The 13158-nt window shown below is 40.2% G+C and overlaps 1 protein-coding gene across 1 annotated transcript in view; it reads left to right on the plus strand.

Annotated features, from left to right (window-relative positions):
* Positions 1-10830, plus strand: part of FAM186A (family with sequence similarity 186 member A) — a 16158-nt gene extending 5328 nt beyond the window's left edge. The window contains exons 2-4 of the mRNA XM_042447583.1: positions 1909-2140; positions 4915-5091; positions 6575-10830. Coding sequence (XP_042303517.1) covers positions 1909-2140; positions 4915-5091; positions 6575-10830 — 4665 coding nt within the window. The remainder of the gene's footprint in view (positions 1-1908; positions 2141-4914; positions 5092-6574) is intronic.
* Positions 10831-13158: the final 2328 nt, after the last annotated feature.

Consider the following 13158-nt stretch of genomic DNA (forward strand, 5'->3'; position numbering starts at 1 on the left):
AGATAGAGGCTCCTCCCTCCTTAACTGTCATCTTTCGGCCTGTAAGGGAGAAAATAGGCTGGCCCAGTTCCATCGGAGATAGCCCGAAGATAGAGGCCCCTCCCTCCATAACTGTCATCTTTTGGCCTCTGAGGGAGAGAGTAGGCTGGCCCAGCGTCATCAGGGGCTAGCCTGAAGAAAGAGGCCCCTCTCTCCATAATTGTCATCCTTCAGCCTGTGAGGGAGAGAATAGGCTGGCCCAGCTCCATCAGGGCTAGCCTGAAGAAGAAGAGCCCTCCCTCCGGTCCATCTGCTTTGGTCCAGGCCTCAAAGGGAAAGAAGAATACTGGACCTGATTCCCTCCCCCCCCTCACCATTCCCTTCTCCTTTTGTGTCGTGTCTTTTAGATTGTAAGCCTGAGGGCAGGGAACCATCTATTATCCCCTCTGTTGTAAACTGCTCGGATTCCCAGTGATTGGGCAGTATATAAATAAAACCTATTATTATTATTGTTATTGTTATTGTTATTGTTATTGTTATTATTAGAGCCCTGCCAGAGCAGGGCAAAGATCTATGTAAACTAGTGTCCAGCGTCCCACTTCCCATAATGGCCAAGGAGGTGCCTCTAGGAAACCTACAAGCAGGTTACAAAGGCAGTAGGCCTCTTTGCCCATGGCTCAAATAACACACATTGACAGATACACTGCTTCTGAAACTGAAGGTTCCACCTAACCATCTTGATAGGTGGACCTATTTCCCATTTATTGGTCACATCTCCTTTTAAAAACCATCTAAGCTATTGGCTATCACTTGGCTTGTTTAGTTCACAAACACACACAACTCCACTTTGTGGCTGGATCTGCACTGCAGAAATAATTCAGTTTGACACCACTTTAACTGCCACCGCTCAATTCTATGGAATTCTGGAAATTGTAGTTTGTTGTGGCACCAGAGCAGATCCAGGATTTAATCGCACCTGCTGCCAGGAGAGACGCAAGTTGTAACTGACAGATTTTCTCAGACAGCCTCATAGGTGGGCAGTAGGCAGCCTATATCCAATCCGGGCTTCTCCCACAGGTTTTCAAGAAAAGATTTTCCCATTCTTGAAAAGTTGTGGAAGAAGCCCGGATTGGATATGGGCTATCTACTGCCCGGCCATGGGGCTGTCTGATAAAACCCATTTGTTATGGTTACAACCTGTGTCTATCCTGGCAGGAATTGGCGGTGCAATAATCTCCCCACACTGCAGAAATAATCCAGTTTGACACCAGTTTAACTGCCACAGCTCAGTGCTATGAAATTCTGGGAACTGTAGTTTGTCGTGGCACCAGAGCTGCAGCATCAGATTATTTCTGCAGTGCAGATGCAGCCTGTGATAGGTGTTTTAAGCATACTATCCACTAAGCCCTACTGCTAATTTAAACAGCTACGTACACACTTACTTTCCTGTTTGCCTCTGAAGAGCCTTTCCATGTTCCTTGCCTCTCCTCACTCATCATGCCCAATGAAACGGAGAGGTCTTTCTTCTTCACACACCACACAGCCCTATGCCTACTCTGAAGAAAACAAAATTTGGAATCTCTTGCAGTAGTATGAAAGACAGGCACAGTGTTTTTGTGATGGTTTCCACAGGAGAACATTTTTTGAAAGAAGGGGATAGGATGGAATATGAGGTGGGTAGTATGTGTCTCAAGTGGACAGCATGCTAAGAAGCCCTATCAGAATAATACCAAGATGGAACATATCCTAATATTCCAAATTCTTATGTATTAATTCTTTCCTCCAGAAGCTAGAATTTACTGTTGGGATTTTTCCAGCAAGTAGAGGCTCAAAGAAGGGTGAGGGTGTTGGCTAACTGAGGCCTGGGCTCTCAGGTCACTTCTCTAGAAGTCCACTTGCATCCATCCCATCTCTTTTATGTCCTTCTAGGAGATCGCTAAGAAACTCTGCCGCATTGTGGACAATGTGAACCATACCTACGAACGCTACAGGAAGGATGAGGGAACTGACCCTGAGATAGAAAGGGAATACCAGCAATCTCAGTCATGGGAAGAGAGAAGTCGCCGGTCTCATTTTCTAAATAAAGTTTCTGAAGTGCTTGAAGACAGTGTGTTGAAAGTCCAGGACTTACAAATGGTGTTGGAGTCATGCAAAGGCTGGTGTAAGTTTCAGGATGATGTGAGGGAAATCCCAGGATAGCTCAGATGTGTTTCATTTTCCGGAAAGCTAATAAATTATTATGATTTCTATCATCATTATATTTATTTATATCCCACCCTTTTCCCAAAACTGGGACTCAGGGCGTCTTACAATATTAAAAAAAAGTACAGTGGTCCTTCCCCATTCACTAGCGTTAGGGGTGAAGGATTCCCGTGAATGTAGAAAAACTGATATAACTTTTGACCCTTTAATTTTTTAATTAAATATGACATGTAAGATAAATACTTAGATGGGGGAAAAAAGCTTACTTGTATTATATTGTATATGGTTACTTCTGCAAGGATCTTGTTTGTTAAATATTGGGGGGAAACCAAGCTCCATCTGACGAGGAGTAGATAATTAAATTGAGAGAAGCTATGGACCTGGATATTTTGACGATTATGGGAGAAACACCAAGAAAAAATACAGAAAATGACTGGAATTGTCTTAAATTAAATGGGAATAAGAGAGGTTGGAACCTTGTTTAAATAGAAAATTGAACAATACTTTTGAACAATTTTGAAATACCGTTCAATGTTTACTTTTTTCTTTCTTCCTTCTTTTTTTCTTGTTTCCTCTCCTGACAATAATGAAAGCAAGGGAAAATATAAAATAAAATACCTAAGAATTGATATTACTAGATAGACATATTCTTTATGTATAGAGACTAAATTAATGACTATATAGAATATTGAGAAAATCCAGGACCTTCTAGACTTCAAAATGATTTAGAAGGTATATGATAGAAGAAAATTAAAAATTATTATTATTATTATTATTATTAACCTTTATTTATAAAGCGCTGTAAATTTACACAGCGCTGTACATACAATCTTTTAATTAGGCAGTTCCTTGCCCTCAGGCTTACAATCTAAAAAGACATGACACAAAAGGAGAAGGGAGTGGTGCTTATGTTTCATTTTGTAATGTAAATACATTTTTAATGTATATGTCTATGTATGTAGGTGTTTATATTTGTATTTTGTGTTACTAAAAAATAAAATAGGTAAAATGAAGAAATAAAAAGTAAATCAAAATATCTGAAAATAAAATAAAAATAAATTAAAATTAAAATATAACATACAGTATAACATATAAAATAAGATAAAATAATATAAACACAGAAATAAAAATAAAAATAGAATAAAATAAAATAGTTCAATAAAAATATAAAAATAGTAAATAAAAATATAATAAAATAAAAGTGAATAAATAAATAAATAACACATTATATTAAATTAAAATAAATTAAATTAAAATTAAAAACAAAACAAATAATAAATAAAAAGAAAAAGTAATAATATTAAAATAAACATTTATTTGTATTCTTTGTATAAGAATACAAAGAACAAATAAAATTGCATTATACTCAGTTAAAAATTAAATTAAAAATAAAAATGAATCAAAATAAAAGAAAATATAATAGAAAATAAAATACTGTAGAAACAAATGAAAAGAAAAAAGAAAAAGAAAGGATCAATGCAAATAAAATAATATATTATATTAAATTAAATTAAAAATTAAATTAGGTAATAAATAAAATAAAATAGAAAATAAAAAACAAAATGAGAAATTAAAACCAAACTATAATAAAATTATTAAAATGAAAAATAAAATATACAATACAATAAAATATATAAATAAAATTAAATAAAATAAAAAATAAAATAAAATAAAGTAATAAAAAATACAATATAAAAATAAATCCAGAAATAAAATAAAAATAAAATTCATTATAAATGAATAGAAATAAAACTAAATCAAATTAAAATAAATTAAAAAGTAATAAAATTAAATTAATATTAATTTAAATAAAAATGAATGAATAAATAAACATACATGATATTAAAATAAAATAAAATAAATCAATAAAAATATAAAATAAAATAATATATGAAGTATAGAATAAACTAAAGTAAAATACATAAAAATAAAGATTTAATTAGAAAAAATAATAATGTACAAATAAAAATGAAATACAAATAAAATAAAATATAAAATTACATAATAAAATATAATGCATAATTAAAAAGAAAAACAACATGAAAAATAAAAAAATAAAAATGAAGTATGAAAGTAATAAATAAATAAATATAAAATAAAATTGAATAAAAAGTAAAACAGTTAACAGTAATAACAGTAAATAAAAATAAAATTCAATTTAAAGGCTATAAAATAATAAAATAATAAAAGTAAATTATATTAAAATAAATTTAAAAGTAAAAATAAATGAAAATAATATATATATTAAAATAAAAATAAATGAAAATAAAAAGGAAAGGAAAAATAAAATAATATAAAAATAAAATGCAAAATAAAAATAAAAATAAATAAAATTAATATTTAATTAAATAAAAATAAAATAAACAATCACATAAATAATGAAATAAAATGTAAAATAAGCATATAATGAAATATAAAATATTTTATCCATGGGACCTTCCAAGGTCTCCTGCGGGAAGCTAATGCAGCCCTTGAGCTTTCTATAGTTGCCCATAGTTACTGAAGGAGCCATATAGTCAGAAATTGTGGTACCTTGCCTTCCCCACCTATTTTAGACATGGAAGAGGGCTCACTCCCAGAACACAAGGTAATTTGACATCACTTATTTATTTATTTTTAAAGGGATAGGGAAATAGTTTGCCCCCGTCCATCTCAGACTGTTTTATTGCAGGGTCATCATTTTTTAATGAATATTTATGTTCTGTCTCACTTGGATGTAAATGTTTTTCTTAGATGATATGTTGAAAACAATTGACTGGAAAGAAATGGAGACTCCCACTGATAGAATGGTTGAGGATTTGGAAAAACGCCTCCTGAACTTTATTAACTCAATTGAAACGAATATTCACCATCTAATCAAGATATTCCACCCACTCTTAGACGGGAAAGACAAGTCAAGACGAAAGTCAGGTATCTATATCTAGCCATTATAAATTTCGCAAGGAAAGTGCTGTTACAAAAGGGCCTACATTTGATAGGTCAGACCAAGAAATGGAAACAAAAGCAATCTCTCAAAAACCATTAGGCAAATAAGCCAATTAGCAACATTTGCAAAGAGTTAGACACTTGCGAGAGGAGGGGCAAATCTCATTCAGTTTTTTTTGTGTTGAAAATGCTTACTGATGTTTTTCTCCCTGTCCCCCCCCCCCCCCCCCTTCACTAGTGCAACAGTGCCAGCTGTATGCTTCTCTGATTTCCTTGCTGCCATCATTCAGGGACATTAAGGAGTGAAACAGATGGGGAGAAAAAAAGTGGTTTACAGCCACTTTGAAGGACAGACATTTACATAAAATATGCCTTGAAAGCAAACCGAAATTAAGCCGTAGTCCATGGATAAAAACAGAGCAAAAAGAAGCCAAAATATTCTGGCTAAGCGAGGGAACTGCACATCTTCATGCCTGCATATACACAGCCCAGTGCCAGTGTGGGGCTGCAGCAAAGCACATGAAAAATGAAAGTGGGACAACTCCAATGGATGTAATTACAATCTACAGAAATCAGACAATCCAAGAGGGAGGACATGTATGGGGGGGCTCTGTGACTGTGCTTTGCCAATTTATTATTTACACATTGATTCACCAATGCCCTGTACCAGCCCACCATTGCTCATGAAACTGTGTGGCCAATCAAAAGGGCGGCCATGCAATGGGTTGGCATCTGGGTGGATGTGAAAGGTATTTGGAAGTTTCAGCAGTGTGTTGGTCTGACAGTGCACATACATGGTGGGAAAGCAACAACAACAACAAAAATACACAGTAGCTTGGCTTGACTCCATACCGGGTGTTCAACCTGTCTTGGGAGCTTGCCATGCAGACAGCAGGGTTTCGACCTGCTTTTAAGGTATAGAATTTTTTATGGTTGTGACGATTCACAAAGTTTACCTGGTCTGCAGCGGAGGAGGGGAAACTCTGGGTTATGTGCCTAATGCAGTCCTCCCACATCCAGGGGATGTCCCCCTGCCCCTCCCTGAATCCCTTTCCATAAAGCCTTGGATCCTGGGTCACTTTCTTACTAAAAAAGTGTAGCACTGTGATTTCAGTTTAACTGCCATGCAACATCCTTTGAAACCCTGGAGAGGGCAATTTAGAGCGAGGCGTTTATTATTCTCAGCCAGAAAGCTCCTCTGGTGCCTTTGACCAAGCTACAGATTCTGTAGAATGCCACAGGAGACAGCCATGACAGCTGAAATGGAGTCATAGCACTACGATTCTGTTGTGTGAAAGGGCCCTTGCAGTGGGGGAGATTGTCTTTATCTTTAGTCATTAATGTTAGAATGTTTGAAGACTCTCACTGTGACACTAGTTGAAATTTGTGGTCTAGGACTCTTTTATCCTCTGGGCTCATGTCACTCTGCATATCTTCTAGTTCCTTGTTTTTTGTCTCTTTGCCTCAGCTCCACGACCTGGCATGTTTAAAGCATGGCGAGAGAAAATGGTAGAAAAACCCCATGATGTTGAGCCCTTGACCCCGCAGCAGATGATGGAAGATGAAGCTCTTACTTTGGTACGCTGTCATGAGGTGAACAACATGATACAGGAAATTATAGATTCTACGCTCTTCAGCAAAGTAGAAGCTCTTGGCATCAAGTACATTGAAGCCATGATGACAAGCCTCACAAAGGCTTTCAGCCATCTAAGTAAACAATGCAGAAGCCTTAAAATCAAATGCGAAAGCCTAGCAATCCTAGAAACCCGGAAGCAGGACCCTCAAATTGGGAGCCTGCAGAGAGAACTGAAGATGGCCCTGGAGAAAAAGGCAGCGCTGGAAATACAAGTGCAGAATGTTGAGGAAAGATGCAAGGTCCTCCTCATCACGAATGAAATGATGCAAAGGGAGCTGCAGGATGCCAATGAAAGAGCACTGGTGGGAACTAAAGTCATTTTCCCCAGGGCTCCGCCTGCCAAAGCTCCCACCAAATCTCCCTCAGATACTCAAAAAGCAGTGGTCAAGTCTCAGCCAGATGCTGAAAAAGCAGTGACGACTCAAACAGAGGCTGCAAAAGAAATGAAATCTAAGCCAGATGCTGAAAAAGAAGAGAAAAGTAAAATGGATGAGAAACCATTTACAGAAGTCCCAAGTGGTCTGCCTCAAAAGAAGCAAAGTGTAACCTTTCAAGATAAGGACATTTTTTTCAGTATTCCAGAGGTGGAAACCAGAAGCCTTGAGAAGCTGCAGGTGGTGGTTCCTGAAGAAGAACAGAAAGAGGCTCTTACCCTTCTCGAAGAAATTCTTCCCCCCTCTGAACCATCATTTACCCCCCTTGAGGAATCACTTATCCCCCTTGAAGCAAGGCCTCAAGTGAGCAGAATTTCATTGGATGGGACGGCTGAAGAGGCGGCAGTAATCCAAATGCTGCCAGAGGCAGAAACAGCTCAAACATTGCTGGAGGTACCACTAACTGAAGCACACCCTGACAGAGAACCATCCTCAGAAGAGCCACCACAGGCACCCTCAAAGGAAAAAGCCGTAGGTGTTTCTACCAGCACAGAGGATGAGCAATCTTTTGAAACAGAAGTGCTACCCAAAGAGAAAGAACATGTCCACAGTGGCAGACTGAAAGCAGCTCAAATGGCCAAAAGGACCTCCAAGTTAGGTCAGTGGAAAAAGCTGCAAACTTCCCTCTTAAAAAAACCCATAAAATCCCAAGAAGGGCTGCCAACAGCCCCACCTGAAGAAAGTGCTCCTCCAACCATACCTGACAAAGTGTCTGAAATGAAGCCATCACCCAAAACCTTAGAAGATGGTGGTGCACATAAAATGGAGGCTGAAGAGGAGTCCATTAAGGGCAGTTCTCCAGAAGCAGTACCTCCAGTATCATCCAGACAACCTGAAGAAGAAGTGTCACCCACACCCTTAGAAGATGATGGCTCCCCAAAACCTGAGACTGAAGAGGAGTCCGTTAAGGGAAGTTCGCCTGAAGTGGAACCTCCTGTATTATCAAAAGAGTCTGAAGGAGAAGTATTACCCAAACCTTTAGAAGACAAAAGTACCCCTAAACCTGAGACAGAAGAGGAGTCTATTAAAGGAAGTGCCCCTGGAGTGGAACCCCCAGAATTGCCCAAACCACAAGCAGAAGCCTCAGCTCCTATCACTTCTCCTGAGGTGACACGTGGAAAGCGGAAAACATCCCTGAGAATCAGCGCAGGGAAAGTTGTTACCACTGTAAAAGTTAAAAGACTTGTCAAAGTCATGGGAGACAGCATGACTCAGAAGCCTGCAACAGCTCCAGATAGCCCAGAGAAAGGGGGCATAGATTCCTTAGACATTTCACAACCAATTTCAAGTGAAGGAGTCGAGGATTCAGCCACTGAAACACAAGAAGCCGTTCAGGTACTGGTACCAAAACGGTGGCTGGGCAAGACAAAAGAAGCCAGAGAAAAGAGAGAAACAAAACGCACTGGTAGAGTGCTAGCAGATGTACCACATCCAAAGCAAGAGGAGAAGACAGAAGAGCTCATCCATGGTTTAAGTACAAAGTTGCAGGAGGTTGCCAATGAGAGAGGTGGTGTGATTGATGTAGAAACTATTAAAGAAATTTTTGCAGAAATGGGTATAACAGATCGTGGTGCTTATCCGGGACAAGTATCAGGAAGCCACTCTGCAGACAAACAATCCAAAAGCAGTGCTGCAAAAAAGTCTTCCTTGCCAGTCCCTGGAGCTGAACAAGCATCTAAGAAGGAAAAGAGAAGCGCAAGTGTTGAAGAATCACCTTCTGGGGCGGATGCCAGCTCTCTACTGCAAGAATTCCAAGCGGCCATCCTTGCTAGCTTAGAACACAAGCTAGAGAAGGCAAAGGCTAGCTTAGAGGACAAGCCAGAGAAGGGAAAGAAGGGTTCCCTGAGCAGTCACAAACACTCAGTCCGATTCCAGCCTACAGACCCACTCTCTCAACAGCTCTTTCAAGTGATAGAGAGAAAGCTAGAGGAATGCTTCTTACTGAAGCAGAGATCCCATACTGGCAGAGGTAGGCCAAAGTCATTGAGAAGCACACATAGTAAAGGAGAGCTAGGAGATGAAGAGGAGAAAGAAATCAAAGTTATTACACCATCCTTTGAAAGTCATTCTGCACTGGACCTATTGCCCTCACCCAGTTCTTTCAGTTTGTCTCAAACCGAAAGGGAGAAGCCCATGCCACATGAAGACTCCTCACATTTAAAGGCATGGCCATATCAAGAAGAGGAAGGGGAACAAGTGACAAAAGGCCAAGAAGAGCTACCAAGTGGGAAAAAATCTTCCTTCCCATGCCTGCCCATGGTGGAAGAGGAAAAGGAGGATTCTTTGGACAAGATCTCATCTCCCAGGGAAGAAGAGCATCTGCCTGAGGAAAGAGATGTGCAGCGCAAGGAATCATGGGAGGAAGGGCTAGAAGAAGGAAGGAAAGGGCCTTCTGAGGAACAGCTCAGGCACACCTGGGGGAGAAAGGAGCCGGAGCGGAAAGAGAGCAAGGCAGAGCGAGGAAGGAGAGGTTCGCAGGAGATAGACGATCATAAGGGGGACTGGTACATCCAGTTGCAGGAGCAGCTGCAGCGGGAGAAGGAGCAGCTGCAAGAGGAGCAAGGGCGGTTGCAGGAGGAGCGCCAGCGGTTGGAGGAGGAGGAGACGTACCTGAAGCAGTGGCAGGAGATGTTTGAGGAGCAGCGGAAGCAGTGGGAAGCACAGGAGGAGCAGCGGCAGGAGCAGGAGCGCCTGTGGCAAGTGCAGCTTCAGCACTGGCACCACCTGCAGCAGGAGAACGAGGAGCGGGAGCAGCACTGGGCAAGGCAGCAGGAGCAGCACAAGGAGCAGCACATGCTCCTGGAGGAGGAGGTGGCACGGATGAAGCAGGAGTACGAGGAGTACCTGAAGATGCGCGGGCAGCAGGCGGAAGAAGTCTGGCACTGGAACCAGCTGAAGGCCTGGCACGAGGAGCGCCAGCAGTTCTGGCAACAGGAGGACGAGGAACGGGAGAGAAAGCAAGCTCAGTGGCAGGAGCAGCTGACACGCCACAGGGAGGAGATGGAGACCTTGCAGCAAGAGCGGGAAGAGAAGGAGCGGGAGCTCAAGAAGTGGCAGCAGACGCAACAGGAGTGGCACGGAGAGCTGGAGCGCCTTTGGGAGAAGCGCTGGGAGCAGCAGCTGCAGCGGTGGCACCACCAGATGCGGAAACAGCGGGCCCAGCAGCTGAAGTGGCAAGAGCAGAGCAGAAAGTTGATGGAGAGGCAGCACGTAGTGCAGAGAGTTCAGTCTCTGGCTCCCAAGATGAAAGTGGTGGAGGGTTCCATTCTGGATCAGTTTGCCAAGCGTTACAAAGTTTCTCCAGTCCCCAGGGAGAGACGTCTTTCTACCACCCCCCAGATCACCCCCATCCCTAGCAGGGAATTTGAGGAAGATTCCTGGGAGCTGGAAACCACTTGGTTCCCTAAGCTGTTCTCCAAAGCGGAGGAGTTTCCTGCACCTGGTGTCACAGAGAAACGGTATTGGATAAATGTCGAGGCACAGAGGAGAAACCTGGAGCTGTTGAGGGAAGCTGTCCAGAGGTCTGGAATTTCAACAGATCTATACATCAAAGCCGATGCAATCATCCACCAAGTATTATACAGCAATGTCGAGAGGCTGGCTTTGCTCTTCAGAAAATATGCATCTTTCAGCCATCTCCAGCAGGCCAGGTAAGATACAAAGTCAAGGCAGTTTATTAGGAATCTAGGCATTGATGTTCAGTGTCATTAGGCTACCTTAACAGATTGGTAGAAGAGAATTATCCATAACTTTCTGCCCTTGGAAAAGTCCACAGCTGGAAAGATGTATTGTGCTAGTACTATGAAAAGTGTGTGTGTGTGTGTAAAATGGATAAATATAAAGGGGAACAGTTTTTCTGTGCTTTTTCCCTATGAATTACATCCTTCCATATTTTTTCCTTAACAGAAAAATTAGAATTTTGGCAACACTGGTGATGTCCATGTGTATAGTCTCCTTTCTGGTTGTATGAAGCAAATATTTGTAATCAATAGATGGTTGGCCGTGCAAACTTCTATCAGTCACTCCCCTGCTTTATTTCTTAGTTTGAGTCTGCCCTTGTTTTTGACTCTTCTTTGCTGTCTACTTTAGCATTCCAGTCACCTATGATTAGTTTGAAGTCTTGTATTGGTATGTTGTCACTTTCTTCCTGGAGACCTTCATAGAATCCTTCAATTTATTCTTCCTCTGTGGTTGGCCCATATACTTGGATTATGGGAATATTTATAAGTTTTTCCTGTAACCTTATTGACATTATTTAATCCCTTTTTGCGTTGTATCCTTCAACTGCTTTTGCTATATCTCTCCTTAGTATAGATGCTACCCCATTTCTTCTTGTCTTTTCATTTCCTGAGTAGAACACCATGTAGTTGTCGAAGTCAAAGTGACCCATTCCTGTTCATTTTAGCTTGCTCTGTCCTAGTATAGCTATTTTTATGTGTCCCATTTCCTTTTTTACTATGTCAAGCTTCCCCCGGCTCATGCTTCTCATATTCCATGTTCCTATAACTGTATTGTTCCTATAATATGTATAGTGCGGCTTCACTCAAGCTTTGCCTTGTTGAATTTGTCTGCTCCTTGTTGAACTTTGACTCCCCATCTTTGAGTTTATCTGTGTCTCTGGTTACTTCTCTGTGCCATCTCCCAGTATTGCTCCTTTCTATCACTCTGTTTGTGTGCTAGTCTTTCCTTTTGTTTTGTTTGGATTGTCCCATCACAGGTTTTCTTGGTGAAAGGGTCTCGCAAGGAGATTCATATTTTTCTCCTTTCATGCAGTGCTAACATGTATTAGCTATGATCACTGCTGTTCTCTCTGTGAGATCTTACATCAGTGTCACACAGCACTATTGCTTCTGCCCAGTAGTTCTTTATTCCATGCACCCCCTTGTTTTTTGACTCAGTTGTTTCCTCTTCCAGACCATTCAATTTACCCTTTCTTTATTTTTCTCAGATCTTTCAGTTGGTCCGTCTGTCCTTTGTCTTTGCCTCTTGCTCCTCCTTCCCTCATTGATGACCCCCCCTTTTAAAAAAATCTCACCTTCTGCTCTCTCTTTAGAGATACAAAGATTGGGGCAGCAGTTATATAAAACTGCTGGCTGATAGCTCCACTCCCAAAGAAGTCAGTCCCTCAGAAAGCACACAGTCCAAAACAAACTAAAACCCCCACAGAAGCCTTTAAAAGAAACAGTCAGAGTCAAGGATGACTCCCCAATAAAAGCTCACCTTCTTCTCTCTCATATAGAAATTATCCAGAACTGAAAATATGCAAAGCATCTAGAAGTTCATTGCTTGCTAAAAAGAGTAATTGCACTAGTTGTTAATGAAAAGTTTACTAAAAAAAATGAGATTTATCAGAAGCGGGATAAAAATGGATAACTTTATAACAAATTGGTTTTGTTTCATTGAATAGTTAAACAACTCTACAGGTCTCCTTTATATCCTATTGCTACAACGGGAATTCTGGGGAGATATTGTTACTGAATAACTGTTGTTGTACTTAAATTTCATCCACAGTGTATTAAATATTGTCTTCCAAATCTCAGATAATCTCAACAGGACTCTCAATTTTAGCCTGGTTTTGTTTATCATGATTTTGTTTGCAATTTATTTTCTGTCTTTACATTTGTGTTTGTGTGTGTGTGTGTGTGTGTGTGTGTGTGTGTGAATTAATCTTCTAAAGTAGGCCCTTGGTATCTGTTGGGTTCCAAGACCCCCATGGATACCAAAATCCATGGATGTTCATCCCATTAAATACAATGGCATAGTAAAATGGTGTCCCTTATATAAAATGGCAAAATCAAGGTTTATGTTTTGCAATTTATATATTTTTTAAAATATTGGGTGATTTGAAAAGAATGGTGCAAACATAAGGCTGTTCTTATTCAGTTTTGCACCATTCTTTTTTAATCACTCTGTATTTTCCATCCATGGATGGTTGAATCTGTGGATAAAGAACCCATGGATATGGAGAGCTGACTGTACTTC

Source organism: Sceloporus undulatus, chromosome 2 (genome assembly GCF_019175285.1).
Source record: "Sceloporus undulatus isolate JIND9_A2432 ecotype Alabama chromosome 2, SceUnd_v1.1, whole genome shotgun sequence".
In the NCBI taxonomy this organism is placed as follows: domain Eukaryota; kingdom Metazoa; phylum Chordata; class Lepidosauria; order Squamata; family Phrynosomatidae; genus Sceloporus; species Sceloporus undulatus.